At 39.9% G+C, this 13,722-nt stretch overlaps 1 protein-coding gene across 1 annotated transcript in view; it reads right to left on the bottom strand.

Moving 5' to 3' along the window:
• Positions 1-2,930: 2,930 nt before the first annotated feature.
• The window catches only part of LOC126094583 (RNA-binding protein MEX3B), a 142,651-nt gene continuing 131,859 nt past the window's right edge, over positions 2,931-13,722 (bottom strand). The window contains exons 2-3 of the mRNA XM_049909048.1: positions 11,230-11,483; positions 2,931-9,212 (exon numbers count right to left, since the gene is read on the bottom strand). Of these exons, the coding sequence (XP_049765005.1) occupies positions 8,106-9,212; positions 11,230-11,483 (1,361 nt within the window). The 3' untranslated portion in view covers positions 2,931-8,105. The remainder of the gene's footprint in view (positions 9,213-11,229; positions 11,484-13,722) is intronic.

Below are 13,722 nucleotides of genomic sequence, written 5' to 3'. Positions count from 1 at the left end.
TCGCGTATCAACGCAGTCAGCATTACGGCATTAACAAGGATGGAGGGAAGAAAGAAAAACGAAATATACAAAACTGCCCTCTTTTCACATCTTTGACTTACTGTTACTTAAGCAAAAGAACTTACCAGAACGCTAGCCTCCTCAGCCGCAACGACACTAATTTAGTGTTCAAATACACTCCCAATACGGGAATGCAAGCTTTACAGGAATGCTGACTATCTCGGCTAATCTTGTCGATGAAGTCAATAGTTACCAGTAGAAGATCGTGCTCTCGATTTAATGAAACCTTGTTCCCTGTCAGCATAAAACAGTTAAAATACTTGGAACCACATTTGTAAGAGGTTACTGCCAGAAGGTAAACAAAAGCAGCCATGAACCTGCCCGGGGGGGGGGGGGGGAGGGGGGGTAGGTCGGATGTGAGCAGCCCGACGACGACAAACCCAATTTTGCGATGGCTGGCATAGAAGTTTGATACACTTACTACTAGTCAGTATCCTGTGAGAGTAGTTTCATATTTCTTCATACTGGTATCAAACATACATACTTTCGTGTATAAGGACACCCAGACCTGCAGGCAAGTGCCACCTCCCCTTCTCTACCCAGTCCTCTGGGATACGAAAAAGGAACAGTGTCATGTGTGCTTTTCGAGAAAATTTAAAAGCAAGTTTTACGCAGATGTTTAACGGGGTCATAAGTGGAACTTTGGTGGCTACTTACAAACCACTATTCGTCTTCCACAATATTAAAAGTACTCCGTACCCCAGGTCTAAACCACTCTCCCCATGAACTACCACGTGGTCACCCTCGGCGGGTACTCATCGGACGAGATACGGAGGCCAAAAAACGTCAGTGACATCCTTGAAATGGTTGTTGCAGCACCTAAAGTGTTGCACTTTAGTGAAAAATATGACTGAAGGGCACACATCATTAATAAAAAGATGACTAAGCTAGAAGCTACAGTCACAGACATACCTTGATAAAATACTACTATCACACAACTTTTATTCAGTATCTTTACCACTGCAGGACCTCAAACCTCACTCCCTTCAGTACCCTCTTCCATGTTTGGCACTACTCCTCAACACACAACTTTCTCGACTGAGAAGTCACCAGTGTCAGATCGACACTGCACCGCCACAGCAGTTTATATACAAAAGATGCTGTATGTTACGGCAAGGGATCTGCCCTGAATTTGGAGCCCCGATACAGGCACTTTTTAAAGTTTCAGCAATTCTTGTGAGCAAACACACGACCGAACTTTTATTAAAGTGAGTGTATTTTGACCCCTAAAGCAACTGTGCTGCCACATTTTTTATCTACGTAAAAATTCAAGTACTTTAGAATCAACTATATTGCACTCTTTTTAATGTCACTTTTTGCCAGATATTGTTGAGATATCTTGTGTATTATGAACTAAAGTACTTTTGAAACGGAAAGTAAACAAACTGTCACAGATTAAACCAGAATCTACCCATCCCATTCTGGTGCAGGACATGTCAAATGTTTTTCTAGCCATTCTCATTCAGGACCTGTGCACAATCTAAGAAAACTTTGTGATTTCTGGTCTATTTTAGTCCATTCCAGGCTTGTTCTCTGACCCTAACGGGAGTCAACCCTTGCTGTAATCCTTACAAAAATTACTTCTTTTTGTCAAGTTATCCACTCCTAGACATGTACGTTGACTACCGAAGTATTTGAATCTCTCTCACACACGCACTCACTCACACCTTTGTAGCTCAAAACTACACACTTTCTAGGTACGGTATGGCAGTCTTATCAACATTAAGGGATGACTAACAGGTTACTACGATACAAGTATAAATCTCTGTTGATTACTATGACATTTTATTCTTAGAATAAATTAATTATATTCAAAAGTATTGCAACTGTTGCTATAAATATAAACATTAGTTATATAAATTATATATCAATCCATTAAGAATATAAAATAAATATGACAAGATATACAATCATTTTACAAAATTGGGTTGGCTTCTGAAATTCAAATATTTGATGTGTTCGGGGGGGCAATCACTAAATCTAGCGTGCAGTACATTGGAAACATGCAGTCTTTATATTTTGTTACATACTTTATAATCTTTAATGAGATTTTACTTACAAATTACTTAGTACATTTGCAATTCCTTTTGTATCGTACAGCTATTGTTCTTATATTTATACAGCTACCTAACAGCAAGAAAGCATTGAGTGTTGAAGACTTTATAACTGCATTTCCATTACAAACATTTCGGATTTTAAAAATATTTCCATTGCAGTTTTATTTATTTATTTTAGAGGGCACTCCTGTTGTAGTTAATGTACGGAATGAATACATAGGCAGTAGCAGCTGGCATCGAGAAATCGTCTACAGCATTAAATCGAGCTGCAAAATTTTAGCTCGGCAAACATTTCGTTAGCCACAGAGCCTTACATAATTTCTTTCCAATATACAGCTTCGTATTTTAATCTTGTCAGATAAATCATAGCACATACCAATTCTAAAAGCAAGTGACATACGTTACCTGACCTACTACTATAGTACCTACACATTCCTTCTCAATTAGTGCTTCTGGGAAAGCAAAAATTTTGAGAAATCATCACGAATTGTTTCGTTCTGCTGCTGTATTTTGAGAATGAACTTTTACACAAAATGTAAAAATATGGAAGCTTAATGTTACCACTTCAAGCTCACTGTACACTTCCAGTGCAAAGAGCTAAATTAGAGAAACTTTTTCCCAGTGCATGAACTGCAGAACGTTTTGCAACTTGCTCAGACAACTGGCCAAGTTTATTTGTGCTGCTTTCATCAGAATGAAAGTTTAAAATACAATGTGAAAATACACCGAAGATTAGTTCCTCTAAAGAATGTTTCAACAGGAGTTAAGAACAACAGGACATTCCAGGAATTACAAGGGAAAGAAAATAACAGATCCAATTACAAATACAATTTATTTTCTAGAGAATCAATCCTACTGAATATTTCTTCACAATTCTGAAAATAAAATATCAGCAAACATGAAAAATTAACATACAGTATCTTTTTAAGTACTCTTTTTTTTACCCAAAAAGGAGGTAATATGTTGAACTTCAAAATACATTTGTTCAAAGATTATCTTACGCACATTAAAACATGTATAATAAAAATATATGTGAAGAATTTTGCATGGAACTATCTAGGTATTAGGCTGAGTATATTTCTTTCTCTTCGGGTATAAACATATCTCAAATGAACAAACCTATTTTACAATTTTTTAATTATTTTTCATTAAATACATAAAACTCTTGTTTGTAAAATACATGAAACACACAACCCTGATAGTTCTGGATTTGAGTTTTAAAAAGGGAAAATACTTGATGTTTTTTTTATTATACTGAGCACATTAGGGAATATTATTTAACTCTTCAATGTGGTAATAGATATATTTAATATTATGAGAGAATGCATCAATCTAGATGTGATGAGTGTAAATATATATTTATTTATTAAGTATGAAGACAATCACATCATTCTCAAAACGCACAATAATACAACCAAGTATCAAGTTTCCACCTTCAATCTGTAACATCCAAGTTTGTATTCTGTGAATGTACATTTGTATTAAAGTAATTTTGAAAGTAGGTTATAACGAGTTCGTGAAATTAAAACTGAGGGAGCAGAGGGACAGAAATCATCTCTCCCAGCCGAATAACAGATTGAAGGAAGAAATCACTATCCTCAGATAAATATTATTCACCATAGAATTTAAAGAGATAAAACAATGCCAGGCTTGGGATACACTTATAATAATATATTACTTTGTTTTGGCACCCGATTCATTTTTAGAATCTGTGGCTGAGAATGTACGGCAGAACTGCCACATGCATACCATTTACATAAAATACTTTCAATATGTTTCACAAAAATAACAAAAATACAAAAGACTTCCAGTTCACACAATCCCAAACCCAACTTTAATATCTCATTTATATCTCATATATATATAAAACAAGACTGAAAATGCGATAATTTTAGCTATAAAAAAACTGGTCTCTAGAATCCATAATTATATTAAATCTGAACAAGCAAACTTGCCACAACAATGCACCTCAGAACACATAAGCTTTTGCTTTATAGTAGTTTCTTTTCCAATCTAATATATTATATATAATCTATCAGCACTTTTTACAACCGTGACATGGAGACTGGGAGAAATCAGCACAATGCACGGAACTGACAAACGTGGGAAAAAAAGATGAGTAAGGAATTCTCATAACATTTAAGGAATTATTGCGGTGTATGCTTCAAAGTTTCTAGATTTCAGCATATCAGTTCACAGCATACAAGTACTTTATTGTTCAAAAGAATTTGGAGGCTTCTTTTTAGATTTCTGAACAAAACTAGAAACTCTCGTTACCAAAAAATCTGGGATAGTGCAAAATTTTAACATCTATAACTATTCTCCACGATTATAAAAGTCTCCCAACTACTGTATTCAATTTCTTCAAATGGCATTTAAGCAGAAAATAACCGACCCATCTTTGCTGTTGGCGCATTTTAAAAATATTTTATCTAGAAAGTCTTATTGAGAGAAGATGACTGCACAACATTCACTCAGCAATGCGAGGAATAATCTCTTAAGTCCACGAACACTGGCAATTTCACATTTTCATCTTATTCCTCAGGAAAATAAACACATAATCAGTCTTTCCAATCACAGTGAAGCTTTGATATGGGTCTATCTTAATGCAAAGGAAATTGTTGAATTCAAATGCCTAGATTGGCTCCAAGGTAAGCAGAGTTGACCTGTATTTCAAAATATCTTATTTTAGGAATTTAGCTCTTCATAGAATGAGTGTCACACTGTCCAGGGAGGGGAAGTCATTGGGGTAATAAATGCTTTATTCTCTGTAACCAAAGTTGTCTCATTTCAGCAAATCCACAACCTCTAACATTTCCATGGCAAAAATGTGTCAATTTCATTCTGCCAACAGCAAGGTGGTCTTCAATTTCCTGACCCCTGTTATAAGGCAGCTATACAAATACAGGATTCCCCGTGGACCTTGTGTTTATAAAAACTTGGCTGTGGGCATTTGCTAACTTTTGTGGGTCAACATAAGTCTTATGTCTGGAATGATGGTTTGATATAATAAGGTTTACACGAAATTCAAATTAACACACAGGTTTCAATACTAAATCACCTTAATATACTATTTTTGGCATGCAGCATAGATTGAAATATTCTTGAAACATGAAATATATATTAAAATGAAAAAATATGGAAAACAATATTTTAAAATTGTATAAAAGAGAAAATACATATATTTTCAACTGTTATAATTATTTTCCATTTCGAAAACTACATTCCGGTCAAGATTCTTTAAACACAAGATCTACAACTACAATGTACTGTATATGAAAACAGTCTATGACGCATTCATACAATGACAACACACGCGCCCACATACACTCTCCAAACATTCACTAAATATTATAATGCTGAGCAGGTTTCATCTTTGATAACTCTCACATGCCAGCAAACAAACCAACAGCCCTCACTATGTAATTATTGCTTTCAGAGATAGAAAAATGTTACTTTTTAAATATATATCAATTTTGCAAGGCAAGAACCCACAATGCTGCCGATTCCTGGTTATATGGGCAGTAGGTATGAATGCTGGCACATTCGGTAGCAAGTTAACAAAAACATCAGACGTCTATAAGAATTGTTATATTAGTAAATGTCATTTTTGTGCCTCCAGGTTTGGGAAACACAGTATTAACATTTCTTTGAAGATTTTCTTTTATTTAAATATATTATATATAATTAGGCCTGGACCTTTACACAAATAATGACAACAATGCTAAAAGTTGACACCTCAATCAGTCAAAGCTATTTATTCTTATTCCCCTCCTCACAATAACGGGGCCCAAGAATACAAAAATTGTCTAATACCTTGTGACTAACTTTATTTCATGGGGGATGCAAATAGGATAGCAAACTCTAGTATTTAAATAAATTTTACTTGCACGAACAGCTGTTCTGACGTTCATTTATTGCGTGAAAAGTAGTAATGATTTTCATCTATTTTAAAGGAAAGAAAATAGCATGTACATAATTGGGCCTGAAAATTTAATTAAAGTCCACAGGTCATTATAACCCTTCATAAATAAAAAGGAACAATTTAATAACAAAAAATTCAAACCCTGACTTTCATGAAAATTCTTAACTAAAAAACCTGTTTGGTATTAAACAATGAAATGAGGGTTTACCTCTGGGAAGACAAAAATAGTTCCTTTCATATTTAAAAAACTTAAAATTCAATACTAGATGGGCACCACAGTCTCATCAAATTAAACTATTATTTCACTCTGGCCCTTCTCATTTTGAGCAGACTAACATAAAAAATAACTCTCCAGTGTCTATATTTCTCTTTCTAGCTATGTCATTATATAATATATAGTAGTATAATATATATATATATATGTATTTAGGATCATAATAAAATAGAAAAACACTACCACTACTATTCTCAATGTATTATTACATATTGTGCAAACTCATGAAGGGGGAGAAAGAACAGTATACCATTCTGCAATTTTTCCTAATTCCATATCTACAAAATGCATAATTCTCGCTAAGATTTTTCTCCTCAAAAGTTGTTTGGGGGGAGGGGGGGGGATGCAAACTCGCCTCTTTTCTCCTTTGGAGGTAACACCTATCCCTCTCACTTCCAAGTTTGAAGTAAACAGTGTAAACTCCGCAAATAGTGCAGCCGATATCGGCACATTCTTTGCAGTAATGGCATACACTCGAGAAAAAGTAAAAGCTTTATGAAGCAGGTGCCTGACCTTCAAAAAATTCCCAGGGGCTGAACAGTGCACACACGGTCCTACATCTGACCTCAACCCTCTGTTACCAAGTGACGAGCTTAGCAATTTCCTCGTTTACCCCTGAACTGAGTTTTACCTATTTTCATATTTAGAAGAACACGTGAAAAACTACAATACGCATAAAAAAATAAAAATTTATTTATTTAATTACAATGAGAAGAAAAATAAAAATAAAGATCTTGTACATTTCCTACAGTGGATTTTCAGTTTCCACAAAAAATCTCAACACATGACAGTACAAACTACATTTAGCAGAGAACATAATATACAACATAATCTTCTCTTGTGAACAATAATAGTAATAAAAAACAAATACTGAACATTTGTGAGGCACATTGCACTCGGGAGGAGATACAGGCAAAGTGAGGAGGTAGGAGTGCAGGCAGTAGTGTACGTATAGGAGAAGGGACAGCTCCGCCAACAACGAAAATAGTACTCACGACCGAGCTGCTGTACCTTCGAACTCCCTTTCAGATATTTGGCAAAATTATAATGTGCAGCGGAAACTAAATATCTGACAGCAAAGGCTACACACCGATAGGAATGCAATTGATGCGCTCCCACCTCACCATCCCGGCCTCTCCAGAGTGCTAATAATCATCAAAATTCCACACTAACACTTACAGATCGGCAAAGTGGATGTCTTCCGAAGGACACATCAGCTTTCTTCTTCTGCAACCACCTCTTTCTGAATTTGCATTCCGCCCTCAGAAACGCCATCTCCATTCACCCCGCTTCGACGAGCCGATACACACACACACACACACACACACACACACACACACACACACACACACACACACACACACACACAAAGCATACATCCTTTACACATAATACAAAAATCTAATCTCGTTAAAATATTTTTAATACTCTTAAAATGTGTGATATATCGATATTTATATATATATAATATAGACAATCTGCTAGAAATGCCGACCCCCCGGCGGACTTTTCCCGACGCAGGTGGCGGGATCGGCGAATCCCGGGGGTGGGAAAATTGGGCGGGAAGGGTCCTTTCGGGCGGGTTGTCAGTGCCGGGAGCGAGGTGGAGGAAGCCGGGAAGCGGACGTACACATTCAAAAAAGAAAAAATTTAAACACACAAACTATAACTCAACATAAGATATAGATTTAAATATTTCTCTCGTTCGTTGTACGAAAGGTTGTGTGTGTGAGTGTGGCCGGGCCAAGCAGAGCCGAGCCGAAGGCCGGGGAGGAGCGGCTGTGGCGACTTATGAAAAAATGCGGATGGCCTGCGCCACTGGCAGCTGACACGCCGGGCAGAGCGCATCTCCACGCTCACACACGTGTGACGCGCAGTCCAGGCAAAACAAGTTGTGACCGCACGGCACCAGCGCCGCATCTACCTCACGCTCCGCACACACCACACAGTCGCGCCGTCCACTCTGCCCACCTCCGCCACCTGTAGCAGTCGTCACTGCGGTGGACACGATCGCACCTACACCACCTCCGGTGGTAGAGGTCACGGGTGGCAGCACTTGACCGCCGTTACCTCCACCGGCAGAGTCGGGAGACACCGACGTAGCAGGTGAAGGCCGCCCCGCCAGCCCCGTCGTGCCGTAAGACCAGATGGATGTAGGCGCCGTTTCGAAGGACGGCGAATCGCCCAAACCCTCGTCTCGCTCGAGGCTACCACCTCCACTGCCGCTGCCACCCACCGATCCCGTGCTGCCACCCCCGGCACTGCCTCCGACTGAGCCGGCACTGCTACCCCATATGGACACCAGGTCTCCTAGACGACCGCCGCCACCTCCACTGCTGGAAGAGCTAGAGCTGGAACATGACGAGAAAGCACCAGAGGACGAGGAACTGCCCACTGAAGAAGCCGACCCACCGGGAAGGACTCCACCGCCCCCGACACTGATGCCGGCACCACCTCCGACGCCAATGCCACCACCGCCAATTCCATTTGCCGGCCCGTGAAAGCCGCCCAGGCCCGACGCATCTGCACCGCCGTCGAGGTAGTTGAAGAGCGAGCCGAGGCCAGATTTATACAGTGAGGCGAGCAGGTCTGGCGAATCGTCCACCAGAGAGCCTACAGAAACACCGCCGACACCGGCGAGTGCACCGTGCCCACCACCGACACCACCTCCGACGCCTACAGCCGCTCCGGCAGCGCCACCAGTGCGCATCGCAATGTGTGCCTCTATTTCCCGACGTGCCGTTTCCACGCTATCTGGCAGCCCAGTAACTTCAAAGACTGGCTCTTTGTCTCTAGATGGCGTCACGATGTATGTGTGCGTCTGATGCTGGATACGCTTGATTGTGGCGCCTTTGGGGCCCACCACCAGGCCCACAACACGGTATGGCACACGAACCTGTTCAAAGAAACAGAGAGCACCTTAAATGAGTGCTACTGTGGTGCTTATTTGTGGTATAATTATGCTTTACAGGGAAGATGTTAACTCTTGCCTCCCTACAGTGAAGCAGGTTTCTTACTGTGTAATTAATAGCATATTGTATATTTTGATACAAGTTTTTTATAATAATTGATTTAACTTTGTCATAATTTGCATGCAGGATGATGATAACAGATTTGTTACATAAGGTAAATATTTGTGAACAAATGACGCAAACTAATTATGCGTGTCCCCCAACATGCAGATGTGCACGACACACACACACACACACACACACACACACACACACACACACACACACACACACACACTACCTTTCAGGAACATGACACTGGAGAAAACTAGTATCAAAGTTATCAATAGTATAAACATAAATGCATTCATTATACAATATGTGGCACAGATGTCAGCATTAGGTAAACTTGTGCAATGTATGGTGACTGACCGAAATTATGTAATCAATCAAAAATCAAAGGATGAAATGAATCAAAGTTAATGTGACTCATTTTTGCTCTGTATGATGACGAAACTAGACATGAGGGACAATCCTAATGCAGCTTCCAAGAATTTTATGTTTGACTGAACTCTTGAAATCTTTCAATGCAGTAACAAGCTGCTTTGCTATGTTATGTCTTAATATGATGAATATGATGCATTTAAGTCTACAAATCTATCAATAGCATTTACTAGCAATAAGCTTTTGCCAGTAGAACTTCACTGGTTTCCGTCATTATGGAGCACAGTCAACAAATGCCACTTCTTTTGCCATAACCATTGTTCTTGTATCGGATCTTTTAAATGTTGTTGTTGTATCCGAAAGCTCTTAGCAGAGGAAATGATTCACATTAGGGATAATGTGTAATGGTCTACTGCAACAGTGTTAGATACATTTACTGGCCATGCTGTACAAAGACAACCACATCTCAGAATGACATCAAACTTTAACAGCATATTAGTCACACAGGGAAACTGCTTGGCAGGGGCAGTGGGAATTTCACCAATACATGGTAATGTAAGCAGGTGGATATGCACACCAACAGATAGGCAGCACACAGCTGTTCCTCAGTTTGCATCCCAGATGCCTTGACTGACTGCATGAAGGATCACATGCTACCGGTAACACTGTTAAAAGAATGGTGACTGTGTGCCACTAACCCGGCAAAAAATTCCAACACTCAAGTGTATGAAAGGAAGAGGCATTGACTATAGTCTGAGGGTGTGAAGAAAATTATCACACAACTCAGAGAATGTTTTTTTGAAGTGCTATGTGGAAAAGGGAGGAAAGCAATAGATCTGATGTCTGGCGAAGATGTAGCCAGAGGACTGCAGAAACAGGCAAGTGGTGCAAACATGCTGTGCACAGGCAATTGCCTAAACACTGGACATGCCTGTGAGCAAGATGCATAAAATCCTACAGAACATCCTGCACTGCTATCCATACAGAATCACTCTTGTTCAGGAGTTGCTTCGTGCTGACCTTCCACCAAAACAAGTGGTCGCTCTGGAAGCATTGTACATTGTACTCTAAAAAACAGACAGGAGGAATATCTATTCAATTACAACCATTCGAGACAGCGTACTGTGCACACAGTCACAACAGTTCAGAAGAGTTGCCAGCTTGATTGGACACTACTGATTAACAGCTCATACAGCCCCAACACAGTGCTGCCATATTTCTATCCAGAGGATTCGCCTGCACAGTATACAGTTTAAAGCAGTACTTAAAAAAAAAGTGGTTTAATAATAACCTCCAGCAGTTTCATAAATTCCCCATTTTTGTACAAAAGAGATAATAGTACACTAAATCAAGTGAACCTACAGATTTAGTGGACTATTTATTACACAGCAATAATTTTCATTTACCAAGATTTGGAACAGATGATATTACCATTACAGAAAGCGGAGGCAGAGAGAGAGAGAGAGAGAGAGAGAGAGAGAGAGAGAGAGAGAGAGAGAGAGAGAGAGTGGTCCTCACCTGTATAGTGACATGCCCAGGCACAGCAGCAGGGGGTCCTGGGGGTGCAGAGCCAGACCCACCCCCACCACCCCCAAGATTACTCTTGCGCGAAGCACGAATCTGCGAGAAGTGTTCTGCTGCAGACAGGATCTCCCTCTTTGCTTTGGCCACGTCCTCCTTGCGGCCAGTCACAACAAACACCGGTTCTTCGCCCCTCACGGGTGTCTTGATGTAAGTGTTCGTCTTGGCCCGCAGTGCCTTGATCTTGCACCCTGCACATACAGAACAACACAATCCTTCAAGCATCAGCTCTAACAACTTCCTATTAAAATTGATATCGCTAAATATATCTACAGAATATTCGGAAGTGTCACCTAAATATGGCCAAGTGTACAAAACTGCTGAGAAGAAATTTTTTACCTTCACTTTTGATATGTATATGTGGAACCGTGCACTCAGCATGTTTCAAGTAATATTCATACTTATTTCATAATAAGCATAATGTTTTAAGACTCAGCTGATGGGACATTTCATTTCAGGTAAATTTGCCAATATGGTACGTTAAGGCTATGCCAAACATCTTCAATTCACCATCTTTAAATACTACAACCACTTCTGGTTTATATGTTCACAAAATGCACTGAGGTGACAAGACTCACGGGACAGCAATACGCACATATGCAGGTGGCAGTAGTATTGTGCACACACAGTAGGACACAGCAGTGCAATGGCGGAGCTGTAATTTGTACTCTGGTGGTTCACGAGAAAAGCTCTCCAACACTGTTATGGCTGCACGGTGGAAATTAACAGACTTTGAATGTGGAATGGTGGTCGGAGGTAGTTACATTTGACATTACATTTTGGAAATCATTAGAGATTCAATATTCTGAGATCCACAGCGTAGTGCACCGAGACTACCATATTTCTGGAATTATCTCTCACCACGCACAACATAGTGGCCAAAGTCTTCACGTAACAGAGCAGCGGCGTTAGCCTAGATTTGTCGGTGGTAAGACACGCAACATTACATGAAATAACAGCAGAAATCAATTTTGGGAAATGTGATGAACGTAACCACGACTGCAGTTGAATCCTACATGGAAAACTGTGGCCCGGTCATACGAGTCCCAACATCAATTGGCAAGAGCTCAAAGTAGGGCTCAAGTGTGGTGTAGATCCCACGAGACCATGATCCAAGTTGTCAACAAGCCACTGTGAAGCGGATGGTGGCTCCATAATGGTTTTGTCTGTGTTTACATGCAATCGATTGAGTCCAGTGGTCGAACTGAACCAATCATTGACTAGAAGTGGTTATTTTCAGGTAGTAGGAGACCTTTCTCAGCCATTCGTGGACTTCATGTTCTCAAACAACGATGGAATTTTTATGGATGACAATTCACCAATTCACTGGGACCCAGTTGTTCATCAATGGTTTAAAGACCATGCTGGACAGTTGGAGTGAATGGTTTGGCCACCCTGATCACCTGACGTGAACACCACTAACATTTATGGGACATAATATAGAGGTCAGTTTGTGTAAAAAATACTGCACTGGCCACACTTTCACAATTACAGACTGCTGCAAAGGCAGAATGGCTCTATATTTCTGAAGGGGACTTCGAACACCTTGTTGAGACCATGCCACGTCAAGCTGCTGCACTATGTCGGGCAAAAGGAGATCTGACACGGTATTCAGGGGTACCCCATTACTTGTCACCTCAGGGTATAATCCATGATGTTGACAGACGTGAAGTAAGTATCATACAGTGTATGATTCAAAGATGTTTGTTGAGGGCAACTGCAGACAGACTGCTGACTGATTACTCTCAAGACACTGCAGTGCAGTATCTGCCTTGCTAACCGCAGATGTTGGATGAACACTTCATTTACTTTTCACGCATCTGTCAATAACGTCCTCATGTGAACAGAACTCTGTACATAGTTGAGAACTAGCTGTCAAGCATGTAAATATGAACGGGCGATATATGTTGCATGAAACAAGACAATTGCTTCAGGATTAGCACATTAGATAATGCTCCAACAAGAGAAAAATCAGTATGACAGAATAAACTATTTTATTGATGCCTCGAGTGTTGAAGTTAGGGTAGTTCACTGTATTTGCCGAAATATATGAATTTTTGGAATGTGTTTTAGATAGCCAGAATTACACTTCGTAATGAGCGCACAACGTAATTGCAATGTACCTCAAACTACTTTGGGTATGGCACAGTATACCTAGTCTTCTTCACAGCAGAAAATTATATATAATACGGAAAGTCGCCCACACCTGCTGCCAATAACAAATCTAACACAGGTACTCAGTCTAAAGGCAAAACCCGTGAACAACCAGAAATTGAGCATGGTAAAGACAGAAACGGGAAGTTCCTCCACTAATGAGTGCATGACCTTTAACGCTCAGGGCAGCACCAAAATCTATCACTCCGTTTGAAATAAATGCACTACCTTTAAATTTTTCGTTACTGATTTTATGGTGTTGCACAGATATTCGAA

Source organism: Schistocerca cancellata, chromosome 8 (genome assembly GCF_023864275.1).
Source record: "Schistocerca cancellata isolate TAMUIC-IGC-003103 chromosome 8, iqSchCanc2.1, whole genome shotgun sequence".
Classification (NCBI taxonomy): Eukaryota; Metazoa; Arthropoda; class Insecta; order Orthoptera; family Acrididae; genus Schistocerca; species Schistocerca cancellata.
The sequence above is the reverse complement of the archived record's forward strand: the minus strand, read 5'-3'. Positions and strand labels throughout refer to the sequence as shown.